Here is a 21,517-nt window from a genome sequence, read left to right on the forward strand (position 1 = left end):
TGAGAGCTTCTATAAAATCCCGTATGTTCGTGAGAGGTTCTGTAATATCAAGAAGTTATATCTAGTATCTCAGAGAGAAGGTATAAATTCGCCAGATTTCCAGCTTTATCTCCAGTCCAAACGTAGGTCCGGAGTCAATCCCCGTCTCTTAATTACAACCAGCATCTCATTGGTTCTTGAAAACTCACGTCAGCGCGACGACGCTAGTGACGAAAATTACAGTCATATTTGCCGACTGAATAGCCCGGCGCCTCCTTTTACGTCCCCCCCCTTGTATTTTGAAAGGGGGACTGGGACTATGGCGCGCGAATACAAAGGCACCTTCTCTCTGAGATACTGATATAACTTCTTGATAATATCACAAACTTCAGGATCTTCAGGATTTAAAATATCCGCTTGTTCTTTAGCTCGAGTGCGCGGACCTCTGGGCTTTCGTTTCAAATACGTGTAGTAGCCTGTAGGCAATTTCACAAGTATTTGAAACTAAGGCCTAGAGGTCTCATCTCGGAGAAAAAAGTTTCCATATGAGGTCAGTTTGGTTAGGGGACTCTAGGCCATGACTACATGTTGATTTTTGGGAAGATCGAGTATTGAGCACCTACACGGAAATTTAATTCCTACAAGATATCCGTATGAGTTTAATAAACTTTGTCAGTCATTTCTTTTCACCTTATCAAGTTGTCAAACAACATGTTTTTCTTCCAAAATACTGAACAAAGAGCGAACAATTTCATCACACCAAACCGCCGCCATTTTGATTTAAAAATGAACCTTTAAAAAATAACGAGACCTCAGCTCTCAAAACACTTTAAACCGTACTATGGGCAAATAACATGTGTGACGTCACACCAAGGCACTATAGTATTTTTTATGTTAAGAGTATGAAAGAATTGATTGAACACATAATAGATATAGCCACTAATTTATTTTTCAAAACAGTACTAATAAAATCGAATGAATTGACAAATCACGTTACAAGTTCATAATAGTTTTTTCCGCCCCCCCCCCCGACCGACTTGGTTTTTCTCTTGAATGAAGTTAATTTATTAATTAGTGAATGTTGCATAGTTTAATTTGGGGGGAAATTAAGATTAACGCGGGGCGCGATTAACCAAAATTAATTAAATCCATCGCTGACAACTGATGTGACACAAAATAAAGAAGAATATGTACAGACTGAAGTCCTGCGCTATTTGACGCATAAACGTCAATTGTTGAGAGATTTTTTCCGCCACTGACGCTTTAACCCGACACAGAATTAGAATACCACCAATCAATGAATTACTATTTCGAACAACCTGAAATTAAATTAATTAATTAAATTAAGTACTAATATCAAAATTATATCAAATATGGAAAACTCGGGGAAATATATGGGGGAAAAAACCTGCAAAACTCGGGGAAATATATGGGGGAAAAAACCTGCAAAACTCGGGGTAATATATGGGGGAAAAAACCTGCAAAACTCGGGGTAATATATGGGGGAAAAAACCTGCAAAACTCGGGGTAATATATGGGGGAAAAAACCTGCAAAACTCGGGGAAATATATGGGGGAAAAAACCTGCAAAACTCGGGGAAATATATGGGGATTAAAACGTGCAAAACTCGGGGAAATATATGGGATTAAAACGTGCAAAACTCGGGGAAATATATGGGATTAAAACGTGCAAAACTCGGGGAAATATATGGGGGAAAAAACATGGTAAACTCGGGGTAATATATGGGGGAAAAAACATGGTAAACTCGGGGTAATATATGGGGGAAAAAACATGGTAAACTCGGGGTAATATATGGGGGAAAAAACATGGTAAACTCGGGGTAATATATGGGGAAAAAAACATGGTAAACTCGGGGAAATATATGGGGAATAAAACATGGAAAATACAGGCAAATAGATTTTCCAAAAGCTGTATGAACCCTGTGTAAACTGAGAAGCAAACAACCCTCCTCTAAACTAACCCCCTCCTTGACCTCGTAGGTTTATAAATGATATTAGGTACTAATATCAAAAGTATATAGATATAAATACAAAAAGTGCACATCATTAAAAATTCCCTGGCTGCCTTTGGTTAACTGTAGACGACATGTAATCAGGGTTCATACAAACCTGGAAAACTCGGGGGAAATATAGGAGACAAAAAAACAGGGAAAAGTCGGGGAAATCTGCTTTCCAAAAGTTGTATGAACCCTGTGCAAACTGAGAAGCAAACTACCCTCCTCTAAATTAACCGCCTACAGGAACTAGCCAATCAGGGAAGAGCTCTTTGACGTCATAGGTTTATAGAAAATAGTTAGTACATAATGCTGGCGATCCAAACGTTCATTTTTGGCACTAGAGATAGCATCTGAGCACTACTTTATGAGCCTATTCACGGAACGGCTTGTTCCCTTTGCCACGCAGAGCGAAGGTAATCATACGCATTGGGGGGCGGGGGTCGACACTGTTCTTGTTGGGATAAAGGAGTTAGGGCTTCTCAAATTACAAGAGCGCCAGGCCGCCAGCAAGTTTCAATTAAGGAATTGTAGGATACTTTTGGTTTTTAAATTCTAATGCTTTTGATAGAACCCGCTGTATTTCGGCCCGGGCTTCTCATATTACACATCGCCAGAAAATTTCAATTAAGGAAGTGTAGGATACTTTTTGTTTTTATAGCTATATACTTTTGATTTTTACTGTATTTCGGCCCGACCACCCTTTTGAAGTAAGTAGCCTACCTTTTTGTTGAGCTGTGAATAACATAAAATCCAAATTTCCACAGTGAAAAATGGTATTAGGATGGACTGCAAATATTAAGTTAATAATTAAGTATTTAAAGAGAGGTTGAAACCAAGAAGTGATATCTAGTTTACTAGGGAGAAAGTTTAAGATGCCAAAGTATACGCGCGCCATAGTCCCAGTCCCCCTTTCAAAATACAAGGGGGGACGTAAAAGGAGGCCGGGCTATTTCGCCTCTCCTCAGTCGAAAAATGCGGAATTTTCGTCATTCGCGTCGCGCTGACGTGAGTTTTCAAGAACCAATGAAATGCTGGTTGTTATTTAGAGGGGGCGGGGATTAACGCCGGACCTACGTTTGGGCTGGAGATAAAGCTAGAAATGTGGCGAATTTATACCTTCTCCCTAATAAACTAGATATCACTTCTTGGTGAAACAATATACACTTTTCTATAAATTAACAGCATAAGTTTATAAGTGATATGTTCCATCCATAAGTTTGTCACTGGTTATATTTTCCTCTTTAAAGTTTCGTTAAAATCTCTAGATTTCAGAACTGAATATAAGTATTTCTTTGAAATTTTGTTAAGGACCAGTTTTGGAAATTAAGATATTTTTAAAACTTGTCCTTGGGACAGTAACCCCTAGTGTCCATAATACTAAACTGGTCCTTACCGACTAATCCCATTCTTAATTTTAATATAAATCCGCAATTATAAAAGACCAGCTACCCCAACTTTGTAGAATTTAAAAATGGGTCCAATCAATTAAACTGGTCCTAAGTATCAGTTACCCCATTTTGTAAGTTTAAAAATTGGTCCAATCATTTAAAAACTGGTAATAAAGATCAGTGATCACACTTTGCGAACTTAGAAATTGGTCCTTTCAATTAAAAAACTCGTCCTAAGGATCAGTAAACCCACTTTGTAAGTGTAAAAAATTGGTCCAATCATTTAAAAACTGGTCCTAAAGATCAGTGATCCAAACTTTGAGAACTTAAAACTGGTCCTAAAGATCAGTGATCCAAACTTTGAGAACTTAAAACTGGTCCTAAAGATCAGTGATCCAAACTTTGAGAACTTAAAACTGGTCCTAAAGATCAGTGATCCAAACTTTGAGAACTTAAAAACTGGCCCTAAAGATCAGTGATCCACACTTTTAGAACTTAAAAACTGGTCCTAGAGATCAGTGATCCACACTTTTAGAACTTAAAACTGGCCCTAAAGATCAGTGATCCAAACTTTTAGAACTTAAAAACTGGTCCTAGAGATCAGTGATCCACACTTTTAGAACTTAAAAACTGGTCCTAGAGATCAGTGATCCACACTTTTAGAACTTAAAACTGGCCCTAGAGATCAGTGATCCACACTTTTAGAACTTAAAAACTGGTCCTAGAGATCAGTGATCCAAACTTTGAGAACTTAAAACTGGTCCTAAAGATCAGTGATCCAAACTTTGAGAACTTAAAACTGGTCCTAAAGATCAGTGATCCAAACTTTGAGAACTTAAAACTGGTCCTAAAGATCAGTGATCCAAACTTTGAGAACTTAAAACTGGTCCTAAAGATCAGTGATCCAAACTTTGAGAACTTAAAACTGGTCCTAAAGATCAGTGATCCAAACTTTGAGAACTTAAAACTGGTCCTAAAGATCAGTGATCCAAACTTTGAGAACTTAAAACTGGTCCTAAAGATCAGTGATCCAAACTTTGAGAACTTAAAACTGGTCCTAAAGATCAGTGATCCAAACTTTGAGAACTTAAAACTGGTCCTAGAGATCAGTGATCCACACTTTTAGAACTTAAAAACTGGTCCTAGAGATCAGTGATCCACACTTTTAGAACTTAAAAACTGGTCCAAGAGATCAGTGATCCACACTTTTAGAACTTAAAAACTGGTCCTAGAGATCAGTGATCCACACTTTTAGAACTTAAAAACTGGTCCTAGAGATCAGTGATCCACACTTTTAGAACTTAAAAACTGGTCCTAGAGATCAGTGATCCACACTTTTAGAACTTAAAAACTGGTCCTAGAGATCAGTGATCCACACTTTTAGAACTTAAAAACTGGTCCTAGAGATCAGTGATCCACACTTTTAGAACTTAAAAACTGGTCCTAAAGATCAGTGATCCAAACTTTGAGAACTTAAAAACTGATCCTAAAGATCAGGTTTTTTCAACTGCGTTTTTTATGTGTGGTAAAACCTGTGCGTTTTTTCAACTGCGTTTTTTACGTGTGGTAAAACCCCATGGGTTTTTAAGAATGAACACGTAAAACCCAATAAAACCCGTGGGTTTTTTTAATTTGAACCCTGATATTTAACTTTTGATATATAGACTGTACCTGATAAAAAAGTGTGCCATTATCGAGTGCCATCCAACACCTGGTGATGACGGCGAGTAAAATGACCAACCACGTTCTTACGATAGGTAGACTAAGTTCGTAAATTTGTAAAGTATCCATGACAATTTGCGTGCAACTATTTCTTCGATGGCAATCTGACTTTGAACGACAATAAGAACGGCTTTCCGTATCCGACACCTTTTTGGGGAATTCATAATCACGGAGATTTGAAACCGACGTCGATTTGACCTCTCCGTTGACGTTTGACCCCTGTAAAGTCCAAGGGAATACAAATAAATAATACTCATAGCATGGGCCCTGCCAAATTTCGAAAATATTTATAAGAATTATAGGTATTTTTTTAAATGAAACTATAGGATTTTATAGGACGTTTTTTCCAGAGTTATAGCAGAAGTAAGATGAGACTAGAAGTGAAGGGCTCTAGCATTGATAGTAGATCCTGGCACTAGTGAACAAATTTGAGGATTTTATGCCGCTTCCCACGCGCCTACACTAGAGAGAAAAAAATTGGTCGAGTTCCAAAAACATTTCCTACCCCCTTCCCCTCAATCTAAAGCCGCGAAACACGGACGCGGCTCCTTGAATCTAGTTCCGCCGTCTACCGCCACGAGCGTCTCACGTTTTGGAGGGAAAATTCTGAAACCGCTATTAGAGGGCCAACCGTTGGTGTGTTATCAAGAATATTCATTTTCGCCAAGTGAAGAATTTGGTTAACTCGATACTTCTAGTCTCATCTCACTTCTGGTTATAGGTATGATTATATAGGACACTAAACTATTATTTTTCCTTCTTTTTTAAGGAACAGTCCGGTACTGCAGGGGCCCCAGCCGAAATCCAAAAATATTTATAGGAATTATAGGTATTTTTTTATGAAAATATAGGATTTTATAGGACGTTTTCCCACAATTATAGGATTTTATAGGACACAAAAATATTAATTTCGTTCGCTTTTTAAAGTCCTGGTTAAACCAATGTGTTGCTTAAAATTCGAGCAAATTTCAAAATTATAGAACTATTTTTACAAATATAGGATTATACTGGACTGTTTTCAAAAATATAGGATTATACAGGACTGTTTTCAAAAATATAGGATGATACAGGACTGTTTTAAAAAATAGGATTATACAGGACTGTTTTAAAAAAATAGGATTATACAGGACTGTTTTAAAAATATAGGATTATACAGGACTGTTTTAAAAATATAGGATTATACAGGACTGTTTTAAAAATATAGGATTATACAGGACTTTTTTCAAAAATATAGGATCATACGGGACTTTTTTCAAAAATATAGGATTATACAGGACTGTTTTCAAAAATATAGGATGATACAGGACTGTTTTAAAAAATAGGATTATACAGGACTGTTTTAAAAAAATAGGATTATACAGGACTGTTTTAAAAATATAGGATTATACAGGACTGTTTTAAAAATATAGGATTATACAGGACTGTTTTAAAAATATAGGATTATACAGGACTTTTTTCAAAAATATAGGATCATACGGGACTTTTTTCAAAAATATAGGATCATACGGGACTATTTTCAAAAATATAGGATCATACGGGACTGTTTTCAAAAATATAGGATCATACGGGACTGTTTTCAAAAATATACGATCATACGGGACTGTTTTCAAAAATATAGGATCATACGGGACTGTTTTTAAAAATATAGGATCATACGGGACTGTTTTTAAAAATATAGGATCATACGGGACTGTTTTTAAAAATATAGGATCATACGGGACTGTTTTTAAAAATATAGGATCATACGGGACTGTTTTTAAAAATATAGGATTATACGGGACTGTTTTTAAAAATATAGGATCATACGGGACTGTTTTTAAAAATATAGGATCATACGGGACTGTTTTTAAAAATATAGGATTCTACGGGACTGTTTTTAAAAATATAGGATCATACGGGACTGTTTTTAAAAATATAGGATCATACGGGACTGTTTTTAAAAATATAGGATCATACGGGACTGTTTTTAAAAATATAGGATAATACGGGACTGTTTTTAAAAATATAGGATTATACGGGACTGTTTTTAAAAATATAGGATTATACGGGACTGTTTTTAAAAATATAGGATTATACGGGACTGTTTTTAAAAATATAGGATTATACGGGACTGTTTTTAAAAATATAGGATTATACGGGACTGGTTTTAAAAATATAGGATTATACGGGACTGTTTTTAAAAATATAGGATTATACGGGACTGTTTTTAAAAATATAGGATTATACGGGACTGTTTTTAAAAATATAGGATTATACGGGACTGTTTTTAAAAATATAGGATTATACGGGACTGTTTTTAAAAATATAGGATTATACGGGACTGTTTTTAAAAATATAGGATTATACGGGACTGTTTTTAAAAATATAGGATTATACGGGACTGTTTTTAAAAATATAGGATTATACGGGACTGTTTTTAAAAATATAGGATTATACGGGACTGTTTTTAAAAATATAGGATTATACGGGACTGTTTTTAAAAATATAGGATTATACGGGACTGTTTTTAAAAATATAGGATCATACGGGACTGTTTTTAAAAATATAGGATTATACGGGACTGTTTTTAAAAATATAGGATTATACGGGACTGTTTTTAAAAATATAGAATTATACGGGACGGTTTTTAAAAATATAGGATTATACGGGACTGTTTTTAAAAATATAGGATTATACGGGACTGTTTTTAAAAATATAGGATTATACGGGACTGTTTTTAAAAATATAGGATTATACGGGACTGTTTTTAAAAATATAGGATTATACGGGACTGTTTTTAAAAATATAGGATTATACGGGACTGTTTTTAAAAATATACGATTACACGGGACTGTTTTTAAAAATATAGGATTACACGGGACTGTTTTTAAAAATATAGGATTATACGGGACTGTTTTTAAAAATATAGGATTATACGGGACTGTTTTTAAAAATATAGGATTATATGGGACTGTTTTTAAAAATATAGGATTATACAGGGCTGTTTTTAAAAATATAGGATTATACAGGGCTGTTTTTAAAAATATAGGATTATACAGGGCTGTTTTTAAAAATATAGGATTATACAGGACTGTTTTTAAAAATATAGGATTATACAGGACCGTTTTAAAAATATAGGATTTTATCAGACAGTTGAAAAACATAGGATTTTATAGGAATCATAAGACCTCTGGGGGCCCTACTTTTTATGATGAAGTTGAAGCGCTAACTCACCAAGACACCCCTTGGCCAATGTTCCTCGCTGGAGAATTCCAGTGGGTTCGATACTCGACTCGTTTCGCAGTCTGTATTCTGATTGATACCATTTCCAACGTAATCATTTAATTCATCATCGTCACAGAGCAAATCTGATAGAATCGATTTTTCTGGCACCGTTTCCACAACTGTCTTCAGGTTACCATTGCCTTAACAAAAGATAGTTTTCATTAGTCTGTTAATATCGATACCGGTATTGAAGTTTTACCAAAGCTGATTTTAACTGACAATTTAAACTTGGCGAGATAACCCATTATTTCACCCAATGAAACTGATATTGTCCGATTACCGAGCGATATCGACCGATTACCGAGCGATATCGACCGATTACCGAGCGATATCGACCGATTACCGAGCGATATCGACCGATTACCGAGCGATATCGACCGATTATAAAGCGATATCGACCGATTATAAAGCGATATCGACCGATTATAAAGCGATATCGACCGATTATAAAGCGATATCGACCGATTATAAAGCGATATCGACCGATTATAAAGCGATATCGACCGATTATAAAGCGATATCGACCGATTATAAAGCGATATCGACCGATTATAAAGCGATATCGACCGATTATAAAGCGATATCGACCGATTATAAAGCGATATCGATCGATTACCGAGCGATATCGGCCGATTACCGAGCGATATCGGCCGATTACCGAGCGATATCGGCCGATTACCGAGCGATATCGGCCTATTACCGAGCGATATCGGCCTATTACCGAGCGATATCGGCCTATTATCGAGCGATATCGGCCTATTATCGAGCGACATCGGCCCATTATCGACCGATATCGGCCCATTATCGACCGATAGCGGCCCATTATCGACCGATAGCGGCCTATTATCAACTGATTAATCGGTAAATTAAGCTTGAACCTATAGATAGTTTTCAAACATGGAAGATTCATACCATTTACACCAGGAAGCCGGGCTATCTGGAGGACAAAAGCAGACGGGTTTTTGTCCGCCAGATAGCCCGGCCTCCTGGTGTAAATGGTATGAATCCTCCATGTGTGAAAACTATCTATAGGGTGGAATTGAGAGGGGAGGAGCTAGGGGGACGTGACGTCAATATTGGTAGTCTAAATTGTAGGGCATGAGCTGAAACCTTCCAAAATGATCGCCACAACCGATGGAAGAGATAGGGGGGTGACGTGAGGAGAAAGTTTTAAGTAGCAGACTGTATATTGGTTAAAGTGCCATATCATCACCAATACCATATTTTCCTCCAAACTAGGGACCCCAGGTGTCTTGAATAATTAAACTTAATTAATAACTAAATAACCAATTCACTCATTGGTTAATTCGTGTAGGGGGTTAATTTAGAGGTGGGTAGTTTGCTTATTTCAGTTTACATGTGGTCTACAGTTAACCAAAGGCAGCTAGGGAATTGCTAATGAAGTGTACTTTTTGTATTTAGATCTATATACTTTTGCTTGTGGAAAATAGAGGTTGCGTGACGTAATACTGCCAAATCCCTATAAAACTGAAAGTAATCAAACCTTAACCTAACCAATTTCAACAAAAATAAATATAACCTAACCAAAACACAAATGAATATAACCTAAACCTCGTAGATCAAAATCAGATTGTGGACTGGTCAGGCATATCTGTCAATTTTCAACAATTAAATTTAACTAACCTAATCAGCACATATTAATTGCCCATTTTATAAATTTTAATCTGCAATACTCAATCAAAATCAGATGGATTTAACTGTATATTTTCAATTTCTCGAGGAAATTCATTAAGCCTTGGCCTCGTGTCATATAATGTTTCGTATATTTTTACACAGCGATTGAATATGGGAAAATGAACGGTTTTTTAAAGGATTTTAACATACCAAAAATTTTCTTTAATCGTGCTTCTGAATTGTCCAATATTTTTCGTCTACGAATTTCTCTTCTCAGAGCTGCACTTTCTGCCATCGTAGTCTCGTACTCTTACCTGATGATGAGACTGATATCTTCTGCATTGCTGCCAGATTGAAAATGAAAACCTAGAACCGGCCGCCAAAATAAAATTGTAAACAAGCCCAAAAACCGCCAACCAATATTTCGAAAACAGGGTGGGAAATAAGACGGTGGCAAAGGGCAAATGACTAGTTTAAAAATTGCCTGGTCCAGTTTAAAAGTTAAATTGGAGGGGGTCAGGGGTCCTCGGGACAACTAATTAAAAACAAGGGTAACCAGAGTTCGGACATTACTCCACTTCTGGTCCAGACTTGTAAATAGTGGGTACCAGGGAGCCTGTGACACCCAAGAAAAATCACAGGACACCCTGGAAAAAAATATTTTTAGGGGGGGGGGGGTCGGGTACCACCCGGGTACCCTGAAAAATTCGGGGCGATGAGAACTCTCCCCCATAACGACAGACCAAATCAGCTCTGAAAATAGAGAAAAAAAATAAATTCCCTCAAAACGGTCGCAGTAAAGCCCGGAATGCATCCTTCCCTCCCTCACATTTGTTTTGGGCTTGCTCCCTTACTCCCTAGCCTCTGTTCCCTTCCCTCCCTTTAGGCGAGTGTGACGCGGTTTCTAGGATCAAGAGTTCAAGACTCAAAAGTGAAAGTAAAAGTTAAAAATTTGCAGCTTTTCCTCGACACCAAAATAGTTGTATGCCTCAGTATGATATTCAAGTTTTTTTTATTTATTTACCCTTGTCCACTAGGGAGCCCCGGGTACCCAAGAAAATTGGATTTTGGGGGCGGGGGTCGGGAGCCCGCAAGGCTCCCGATGAAATTATCAATATTTACAAGTCTGTTCTGTTCTGGTCCATGACCATTGACCAGGTCGCGCCGTCTGCTAAACTAAAATACTTGATCCTGGCTGAAGCTGAAGGGGGCTACGGGCCGGGAGTGTGGCGCACTCCTGTAAGCCAAGCTTCTGGGCGGCAAAGTTTGAGGGAATAAGACACATGTCGGCGATCCTCACCTATAGGTGCCGACTGCCCCGTGTCCGCCGGAGGTTACTTGACCCCCACACCCCGTCCGTCACCTCCCAATTAAACCTCATTTCCTTCCCCTGCTTACACACATAATGAAACCTGAATAATCTCATCCTTGCCGCGGTCCTCTGACCCACATCGCATTGAAACATCAAAAAAAAACCAAAAAAAAACAAAGGGGGCTACGGAGTACGGATCCATTTTCACCTCCATTTTCGGTGCCATTGTGAGTGAGTGATCGAGTGGGCTATGTTCATAGCAAAAAAAAATTTAAGAGCAGACAATCGGAAATTGGGAAATGGCACTCAGAGTTGAGAGTAGAGTTTAATATTCAGACAAGATCCGAGTGATAATACTATTGTGGAAAGTTTAAAACTGATGCATAATGTCGTTCTTGAAGTGATTAATACGTAAAGTTGCGAATATGAAGCAGTGTATGTACTCACTGTGCCGAAATACTACTACATACGCTAAGCCTCACGAGAAACCCGTTAAATACTACCCATTTCCGAGACCAAAAAAAGACTTGGACAAGTGCTTAAGGTGGATATCGGCTTGTAACAGATACGATGAAAAATTGAGTGTTGAAAGACTTAAAAAACAAACATTATACATATGCTCTAACCACTTTGTTGGTGGTAATGGGCCAACAACAGAGCACCCAGATCCCATAGTCTGCCAAGAAACTGGAGAAACATTGGATTTAATGGTAGGCTATTTTTTCTTTAAGTTCATACATAGCCCACTCGATCACGCGCGTCACGACGCTAGCAGCTTGCGGCGTGACGCGCGTGATCGAGTGGGCTATGGCTCATACCAAGGTATGTTCCATACATAAGTTTGTCACTGGTTACAAACTGGTCTGGAGTAGGTCATTGATTCGTGGTAAAGCGACATACCCCTGATGGTCAGACGCTGCTGTCAAAGGCTTAGTAATGCAGGCTAAATAGGACCTAGATCATATAGTCCTGCAAAATTAACCCTAGGTAGTGTCTTACTTATGGAAGGAACATATCTTATAAACTTGGTGGTGCTGTGTAATATGAGAAGCCCAAGCTCCTTTATCCCCTCCCCCGAATAGTGTCGACCCCCTCCCCTCTGCTGAGTATGATTACCTTCCATCTGCGTGGCACAGGGAACAAGCCGTTCCGTGAATAAGCTCATAAAGTAGTGCTCAGGTGCTCGCTCTAGTACCAAAAATAAATGTTTCAATCGCCAGAATCATGTTACTACCAAAAGTGGATGAGAGGAAAAGTATGAAAATGGCCAAAAGTCGCGAGTCATCAGAGTTTCGCCGTAGTTGACCGTTTTATTGGCGTAGCTATACTGGGCCTGTTCACTCCCTTAAAATAGGTCTTGTGTTAATTCGCGGTTACGCGGTTACCGTCGTCTGCTATTGTGTATGCTAGAACTTCCTCGATTTGTGTTTGTAGTCAGAACAGAGTAGCTGGTAATGTTTTAAAAGGTATTTGAATGTATAAAAAGTTTTTAAGTAAGGTTATCGAAGCAATAGAAAAGCACATAAAACTAGATACGTTTAAACCAAATCTCGGTAATTTAGCTATAGCGCGAGCAGCTTGCGTCGTGATGCGCGTGATCGAGTGGGCTATGGTTAAACCAAGGAGCATAAATGTCTGAACTACTTTCAGTCGCGAGTTTGCAAGTCCACCAGTCACTAGTAAACTAAATAGTTATTGGCGAAACTTTGATGTGCACGTTTTTCAACACAGGCTCTATGGCACTTGTCATACTTTCCCTCTCATCCACATTTGCTACTACTTTCTATAAACCTATGACGTCAAGAAGCTCTTCCCTGATTGGTCAGTTCCTGTAGGCAGTTAATTTAGAGGAGGGTAGTTAATTTGCTTATTTCAGTTTACATGTCGTTTTCGGTTAACCAAAGGCAGCTATGGAATTGTTAATGAAGCGTACTTTTCGTTTTTATATCTATACACTTTTGAGGATAGCATGCATTTATACTCCTCATATTACGAAGGGAGAGCGTATTTTGGGGAATTCACTGGTCCCAATGAATGGTCCCTTATTTGTTTTCCTATAGATTCACAATTAATAAAATGGTCCAAGGACCAGTAACCCCCTAGCGTCCCCAATTGTAAACAAGTCCGAAGGAATGGTCCCTTAGCCTTCCTTGCTATTAAGAAACTGGTCCCAAGGACCAGTAACCCCCCCCCCCTAGCGTCGTCAAAAGTAAACTGGTTTTTAGGACTGGTCCCTTCTTAAATTTCCTATACATTTTGCAATTAATAAACTGGTCCCGATAACCAGTGACCCCCTAGCGTCCTGAATAGTAAACTAGTTTGTAGGGCTGGTCCCTTCTTAAATTTCCTGTAGATTTAATAAACTGGTCCCAAGGACCAGTAACCCCACTTCATGAATTTTAAAACTGGTCCAAGACAAACGTTCTTTCGCTATCCTGAATGTGTTCCTGATAATTAAAACGTATATACATATATTAACAGAAGTATATAATACTTCTATTCGAGAGAAGTGTACAACCACAAAGCGGGCGGGGTAATTGTAACATGATTCTTCCCAACATCAGATTAACATTTGGAGTGCACTAGGTTACTAAACCGAATCACATACGCCACGTAAATAGTTCCCTCATCATTACTCTATTATCGCTGACTATTTGCCAAGGCGAATGCGCTTGTGGATTAATTTTTGTCCCGCGTCAATATGTGTGCCAAGAGAAGACCTAATTCAGGCTGAAATAAACTTAATAACGGAACCAAGAATAGGCCTTATATCTGGACCAAAATAGGCCAAATAAGAAAAATTTACATAATATCTGAATCAAAAGAAGGCCAAATATCTGTGCCAAGAGAAGACCTAATAACGGAATAAAAAGTAGGTCTAATATCTGAACCAAAAATAGGCCCAATATCTGAACCGAAAATAGGACCAGTATCTGAACCAAAAGTAGGCCTAATACTGTGCCAAAAGAAGACCTAATAACGGAATCAAAAATAGACCAAATATCTGAACCAAAAATAGAGCAAATAACAAAAATGGGTTGATTGCTGGACATTTAGTAAATACATACCAAACAATTGTAGAATTCACCCTAGCACAGTGTGATAGTTACCCATCTGAATTAAGTTTGATGAGCCGGAGAGCAAACAAAAAGGGTTCCCTCGCCTGGGAAGAATCATGTTACATAACTTCAGTATTAATAGGATACGGAGTGTCACACTTCTTCTATTAACCCCTTCCGCTTATATTAATTTTTTAAATTATCTTTATTAAATAGTATCAAAGCTACGAGCCACCAAAAGCCACCGCCATTGGTCGCAACAAAGAGAGGAACCAGCTGAGCATTACATCGGTGACAAGATTAGCTGACGGAATTCACCAATTCGGCCCTACAATTGAAACCCAGAATATCTGTTACTCTAGTTATGGCAACACCGATGTGCGACTAATTAAGCAAGAACCGGAAGTAGACTTTTTTATCGAAAACGATTTGAGGGAAAATTCAAACGAAGCGATATTGCCTTTGATAAATGAACCGGAAATAGACCAAAGCGAAGATAATTTATCTTGTTCGAATTACGACGACAATTATGTTAAATTAATTAAGCAAGAACCAGCTTCGGATGAAAATAGCACTGAGACCATACTACCTTCTATAATATCTGAATCAGAAATAGACCTAATATCTGCACCAGAAATAGGCCTAAAATGTGAATCAGGAATAGGCCTAATATGTGGATCAAAAGTAGGCCAAATATCCGCACCAGAAATTGGCCAAATAACAAAAATAGGACTAATATCTGAACCAAGAGAAGACACAATTCAGACTGAAATAGATCTAATATCGGAATCAACAAGATGGCCCAAGGGTTGGGCCTTAATAGTAATTTTACACGGCTCACGTGGCCACCCATATAGTTGATCTCTCTATTCATACTTATTTTGTTACTTATGATTTAATGTACACAAAAGACACGCGAACCCGACAGGCGCTTGGGCCCTTTCTTAAATTTTGTGACACGCGAACCTCCGAACAAGGATTATTTAAAATGTCTAAGGATAAAACGCAGAGAAGGAAATATCGAAGGTAGATGTTCCAAACGGTACCTAGCGGGCACAATCGGCAAACCGGAAAGCCAATATTTTTAAGCGTCAACACGTGACCGGGTTCTTGAAAGTTTTGTCGCTCTCTGTCTGCTCTAGCAGATCTACCAAAACCTAAGCCTTGCCTATTAAACTAAATTATTGTAAACTCACCTCGTATATTCTTGAACTGAATGTTAGCTTTAATCAAGGATTATTGCTTTAATCTATTATTAAAATTAAATTATGATTTTTAGGAACTAACCTCATTCTTGAATCTTAAACTAAATGTTCTTAACGACCGTTGACAATTCGAAAAAGAACTCTAAACAGCATGCTTTCGCGAAAATAAGATAGGTGGCGCCATATTTATATTTCTTTTCCGTTTGACGCACCAAAACAGCAGGTGGAGAAGAGGGGGATGGGTTAAAATTTCGGAACAACTAGAGAACATTCCCTTACTATAGAAATCTGTGTGTGCGTTTTATCCTTAGGCATTTTAAATAATCCTTGGTCTGATCCTAGACAAACTTAGAACCAAAACTTCTTGGAGGGGTAAAAGCTGAGACCATGGAGGAATTAGGGGAAGGGTTTGCCGCCTTCTCTTTTTTCTCTCTCTCTCTCATGAAATGGGGCTTTTTTTAAAGAAATTATGAAACTAAAAGCTTTATTCACTAGCCTAAACCAACACGAATGCCAGTACAAGAAAAGTTAATGAAATTATATATTTATTTTTATATTGTGGGAAGGCTTGCGAAATTAAATTATGCTTCTAATTCTTCTGAGTTCCTATCGAGTGGTGCCTCGTCTAAACTTTTAAAGGGTCCGAGCTCTTTTCGAGTGGTGCCTCGTCTAAACTCTCAGAGTCCTTTTCCTGTGGTGCCTCGTTTAAAGGCTCCGAGTTGTTTATGAATGGTGCGTCCTTTAAAGGCTCCGAGCCCTTTTCGAGTGACTAGTTTAAAAGTCAGTTAATAAGTTTTACTAGATTGATTAATTATATTGACATTTCAAATTGAGATTGTTTCCCGAAGAAATAAATTAGCTAGAAATTACACTGACAATTTGAGCTTCAACCGGCTTTCATCCAAGTCATCATTCAAAATTTCTTCGTTGTCGTCCTAACCCTAAGAAAGGAAATCAATATGAGTAACATCTATGAGGAACTCATTTTATTTATTAAGAGGCTTATGGTTAAAATGCATGTTAAATTGTGTATGATTTTAATTTTTTAAAGTATTTTTATAAATATTTCATGTGATACGCGTCCTTTGCTAAAACATTAATTATTTTAAATCATAATGTAATAAAATAGTTACATGGATGGCGAGTCCTCAATTTGCGGTCTTTTAACCGTCATTCCTAAGAAACAAATAAAGATGAGTAATCTGATTATGGAAGAAAAGTATGGAAGGTCGACTCAGCCTTTGGCTAGTGAAAACCAGTTTTAGAACGAAGATGCTAAATTTTACCGGAATAAAATTCCGTGTAAAATTAAAAATTGGGGAAAAAATTCAGTCCTTTATTGTTTAACTTGTTTATCATCAGTTCGCTAGAACCCTAGAACAAGCCTAGAACCCGCTTTGCACCACTTTCAGTTTGCAAGAATCGGGGGGGTCGGACGCTAGTCAAAATCCCGTACACTTTTATCGAAATCCCAAAATCTCTAAATATGTCCTAATGAGAATAAACATTGTCATTTTCAAATCCCTCCTAATAATTGCGTTGAAATTCAAAAATCTCTCAAATTCGCCTATTCTTTCAAAAAGTAAAATTTGGCTTTGAAAGGGTGAGATTTTCTATGTTCAGGCTTAATATTTTCCCTTGAAAGGTACTGTACTAAAAACTAAGGAATCCGTTAGACGCTACTACGCATGCTTCTGAAAAGAGGCATACCTTTTTTGGGCGTTGAAGTCCTCATAGACGACTCAACAGCCGGAAAAATATCAAACTTTTCTTTCACCCTATAAATAAAAGCAATTCAGATTTTAAATGCGATATCGGAAATTTCTTGAATTCAAGCACTTTAAAAGCACACTTTGACAGTTGAAGTTGCGAATTAATTACATTTAGCTCAAAAAATATAGTGCAAAGAGGTATTGTTCCGCCTTTTTAAAAAAGAAATAATTTAAAAGTTGCTTACCATTCTTTTTCCAAGTTTAAAAATTTTCCAAGCCGTACGTGAAAACTATACACGGTTCTTCGCAAGTCTCTGCTCGAGTTCCACGCGAAATAAATAGCCATCACGGCTGCTGACACGTCTGAAAAATAATGGCCGACTTTCGTGAACATCAACGCGCCTATTAGCGTGGTTTCACGCGCGCCGTTTAAATGCCCGAACGCGCAAATTTTCACTAAATGGTCATTGTTTTTCGTCAAGGGTTTTTTCCAAAATAAATCCCTAATGGAATTTGGCCAGGTGCGCAGGTCGCCAATTTCTAGTTCAAGTTCACCCCAAGCGTTTTTAGCGTAAATTGTTTGAGTGGTTTTATCAGTCATCTTGGAGAAAATTGCTTACTGGAGAGCAAGAACGAAAATGAATCTCTAGCCTTAATAACGACACCGCAAGTTATAATTTAACAAGACGGCCCAAGGGCTCGTAATAGTAGCCATATCGTACGAGTGAATAGCCCCTCTATACCCTACCCTAATGAGTGGATAACCCCTCTATACCTTACCCTAATGAGTGAATAGCGCTATCTTTTTCTATGCTTAATTGATTTACCGTGCATAAAATCAGAGTTAATAGCCCCTCTATTCCCTACTCAAAACAGTGATTAAATTATAACCGTATAAATTTACTTATGCTGTAATTCTAATATTCCGGCGAATCGAAGAACAGATAGTTTTTAGTGATAATCCCCTCGATGAGTTTACAACATAGACTTATGCCGATGCACACTTATCGCATCTTATAAATTTCTAACAAGGACTTATGCCCAGAAACTTTTGAAAGAGAAAGTTTAGTTATAGTGATTACGCATTTTAGTGATTATCCCCTCGAATTACCTTTAGCAATGCTAAAATGATCAAACGCATAACGCTCATTTAACACTATGTTAGCTCTATCTAAACCCACATTTGAATTAACCGCCAAAACGTTCCAGTCAAACATAACATAGATGATGATAGCTACCGAACGAGAACGAAACACATGAGGAGCGCGGTAGGAAACGGGGAAAATCGTTATCTATTTAATTATCACATAAATAAAAGGAAATAAATATAATAACCCCAAACATTTAAATTCATAAGTATCCGACCCCACAGATAAAAATTCAAAAGTTTCCGACCCCACAGATTAAGAGGTACCCTACCCCACATCACCCCGACATTTTAGAGAAAAAATAAATAATAAAAAACTCGGAGTTTCTACCAAGTCTTTATGGTTTAGTGGTTAGAATGTCTGTCTACTGCGCCAGCGACCCGGGTTCGATTCCCGGGTCTGACCTTAAAAAAGTTTAATTAAAATTAAATCTCTAACCGAGCCCAGTAACCCCTATGGGTGGGTTGTGGTAATATAAAGTTCCTTTTAAGCTAAAATCTGACGATAACGAAGCGACAACCCCGGCCACTACTACTACGGACGGCTCGGGTCAAACTAAGAGCCTGTCGTATACTACGATATGGCTAAAAATGGACACGAGGTGGCGGTTTAGAAAGGGCATAGAAAATGGTACTTTTCCATAAAACACTCCAAAAACCAGAGAAAAGCCAATGATGTCATACAATAGGACATTTTAGCGGTAGAAGGGGGTAAGCCACCCAGGTTACGGAGCCGCTACTGCCATTATATTCATAAAGAAGAATTCCTCGATAGAGGGGGGAAAGAAAACTGTTTGTTCATCCCATGAGTCTCCTAAAGGATTATGGTAAAAGCTACCACGACGAATCTACAGATCAGAGGAAGGAAACAACCCCGACCTGTCCATCCCAACTAGGCGCCAACCCTTATCTCGTGCCATTATCACGTCCAGCATGACAAATGTATCAGTAGAAATGGGTATAGCGAAAGACTAGCTTACTATACATAGTTTACAGGCGTAGAGGATTCCTATCATTAACACCAGGAGACCAAGCGACTTAGAGTGTAAAATCGTCTGCTACTTTACACTCTAAGTTGCCAGGTCTCCTTGTGCAAATGGTATGAATCCTCCACGCCTGTAAACTATGTATTGAGTTTTACAAAGGGAAACTTTCTAAACCCTTGAGCGTAACGAAATATTTAAGCTTGAATATAAATGTTTAGGTTTTTGGATCGGTTGCACCATTTCCGGGCAATACTTGTAGAGTAGCTTCGTATTTACTCTTTTTCTCCGTATATGGCCCCCATCAATTTACATGTCAATCTGACTTCTTAGAATCAAGGAATCACAATGTAAAAACTGTATATCGTCTTTTCGTACTGGAAAATAAAGGGTCTTTCGGTTTTGAATCTCTTAAGAGTAAACTTGCTCTCCTTCCTTCACCCGAAGTCCCCTAGTAAATAATTCCAAGTCAGCTCAACGAAATTTATGCCTGGGCCGCTCGCGAAATTGAATTTGCTCATGAAACCTTGGCACAGAATAATTCCAAGTCAGCTCAACGAAATTTATGCCTGGGCTGACGAATGTCAGTCGAAACTCATTAAGGCGTGAAAACAAAGAAGTATGACATATAACCATAATCATGACACTTATTTTGATAATTTATAGTGATTGTCAGTATGCATTATGTTAATTATGTATGCATTATGCTAATTATGTATGCATTATGTTGATTATGTATGCATTATGTTAATTATTTATGATTATATTAATTATCCAATATGAATGCTTCAATTTGTAGATAATTAAATTGGTTGGCGCGTGTCTTTTGTATACATTATATCATAAGTAACATAATAACCATAAGTATGACACTTCCCCAATATGAATGATTGGGTGGTTTGGTCTATGAATTAGCATTGAAATGTAAAACTAATAGCCATAAGTATGACACTTATTTTGATAATTTATAGCGATTGTCAGTATGCATTATGTTAATTATTTATGATTATATTAATTATCCAATATGAATGCTTCAATTTGTAGATAATGAAATTGGTCGGCGCGTGTCTTTTGTATACATTAAATCATAAGTAACATAATACCCATAAGTATGACACTTCCCCAATATGAATGCTTGGGTGGTTTGGTCTATAAATTAGCATTGAAAGAATAGATGTGATTAAACATTTAAGATAATGGATAATGCTTAAAATAGTATTTTGATAATTTATAGCGAATGTCAGACTCGGAACAGAAAAATCAGAATCTCTATGAGAGAAACCGTAAAAGAATTGCATTGAAGCGCCAAAATCCTGAATATCGCGAGCGAGAAAATGCAAAAAGGAGAGAACGAAATTCATTAAGGCGCCAAAATCCTGAATATCGCGAGCGAGAAAATGCAAAAAGGAGAGAAAGTTACAAAAAACGAAGGGAATTTGCTTATGGAACTATACCTCCACCGTCTCGCGAAATTGTACTCGAAACTGAGCATGATAAATCCCTCGAAATTGCAAATGAAACTTTACCTTCACCGTCTCGCGAAATTGAATTTGCTCATGAAACCGAGCATGAAACTTTGGCTCCATCGACTTGCGAAATCGAACAGAATAAATCCCTGGAATTCGCTACTGAAATTATGCCTGGGCCGTCTCGCGAAATTATACCCGGGACTCAACAGAATAAATCCAAGTCAGCTCAACGAAATTCATTAAGGCGCCAAAATCCTGAATATCGCGAGCGAGAAAATGCAAAAAGGAGAGAAAGTTACAAAAAACGAAGGGAATTTGCTTATGGAACTATACCTCCACCGTCTCGCGAAATTGTACTCGAAACTGAGGCACTGAGCATGATAAATCCCTCGAAATTGCAAATGAAACTTTAACTTCACCGTCTCGCGAAATTGAATTTGCTCATGAAACTTTGGCTCCATCGTCTCGCGAAATCATACAGAATAAATCCCTGGAATTCGCTAATGAAATTATGCCTGGGCCGTCTCGCGAAATTATACCCGGGACTCAACAGAATAAATCCAAGTCAGCTCAACGAAATTCATTAAGGCGTGAAAACACAGCAGTAAGACTGTATGAAAATCGT

General features: G+C 37.7%; 3 protein-coding genes across 5 annotated transcripts; 1 reads left to right on the plus strand and 2 right to left on the minus strand.

Moving 5' to 3' along the window:
* Positions 1–905: 905 nt before the first annotated feature.
* LOC149594145 (uncharacterized) lies at positions 906–10,374 on the minus strand. Its single transcript, XM_089861508.1, has 5 exons — positions 10,216–10,374; positions 8,320–8,510; positions 5,056–5,325; positions 2,717–2,782; positions 906–1,298 (listed from the first exon to the last, which is right to left on the minus strand). Exons 1-5 carry the CDS (start codon positions 10,298–10,300, stop codon positions 1,122–1,124), a joined length of 789 nt encoding a protein of 262 aa, XP_089717634.1. The 5' UTR covers positions 10,301–10,374; the 3' UTR covers positions 906–1,121.
* Positions 10,375–11,596: 1,222 nt separating this feature from the next.
* Positions 11,597–21,305, plus strand: LOC149594146 (uncharacterized). Its single transcript, XM_089861501.1, has 3 exons — positions 11,597–12,027; positions 14,593–15,198; positions 20,658–21,305. The coding sequence occupies exons 1-3, from the start codon at positions 11,743–11,745 to the stop codon at positions 21,303–21,305; spliced, it is 1,539 nt and encodes a 512-aa protein (XP_089717627.1). The 5' UTR covers positions 11,597–11,742.
* Positions 15,195–19,464, minus strand: LOC149594147 (uncharacterized). Of its 3 annotated transcripts, none has more exons than XR_016379438.1 (5): positions 17,539–19,464; positions 17,292–17,359; positions 16,715–16,757; positions 15,664–16,522; positions 15,195–15,599 (listed from the first exon to the last, which is right to left on the minus strand). XR_016379438.1 is itself a non-coding variant. In XM_089861511.1 (5 exons), the coding sequence occupies exons 1-4, from the start codon at positions 17,892–17,894 to the stop codon at positions 16,495–16,497; spliced, it is 495 nt and encodes a 164-aa protein (XP_089717637.1). In that variant the 5' UTR covers positions 17,895–19,464; the 3' UTR covers positions 15,195–16,350; positions 16,458–16,494. The 3 variants fall into 3 exon arrangements, 2 of the variants coding, with proteins under 2 accessions (XP_089717637.1, XP_089717636.1); XM_089861511.1 differs by having other exon boundaries at positions 15,195–16,350; positions 16,458–16,522; XM_089861510.1 differs by having other exon boundaries at positions 15,195–16,522.
* Positions 21,306–21,517: the final 212 nt, after the last annotated feature.

Source organism: Phalangium opilio, unplaced genomic scaffold (assembly GCF_054372755.1).
Source record: "Phalangium opilio isolate 3A_F unplaced genomic scaffold, DU_Popi_V2 ptg000390l_1, whole genome shotgun sequence".
NCBI classification, from domain to species: domain Eukaryota; kingdom Metazoa; phylum Arthropoda; class Arachnida; order Opiliones; family Phalangiidae; genus Phalangium; species Phalangium opilio.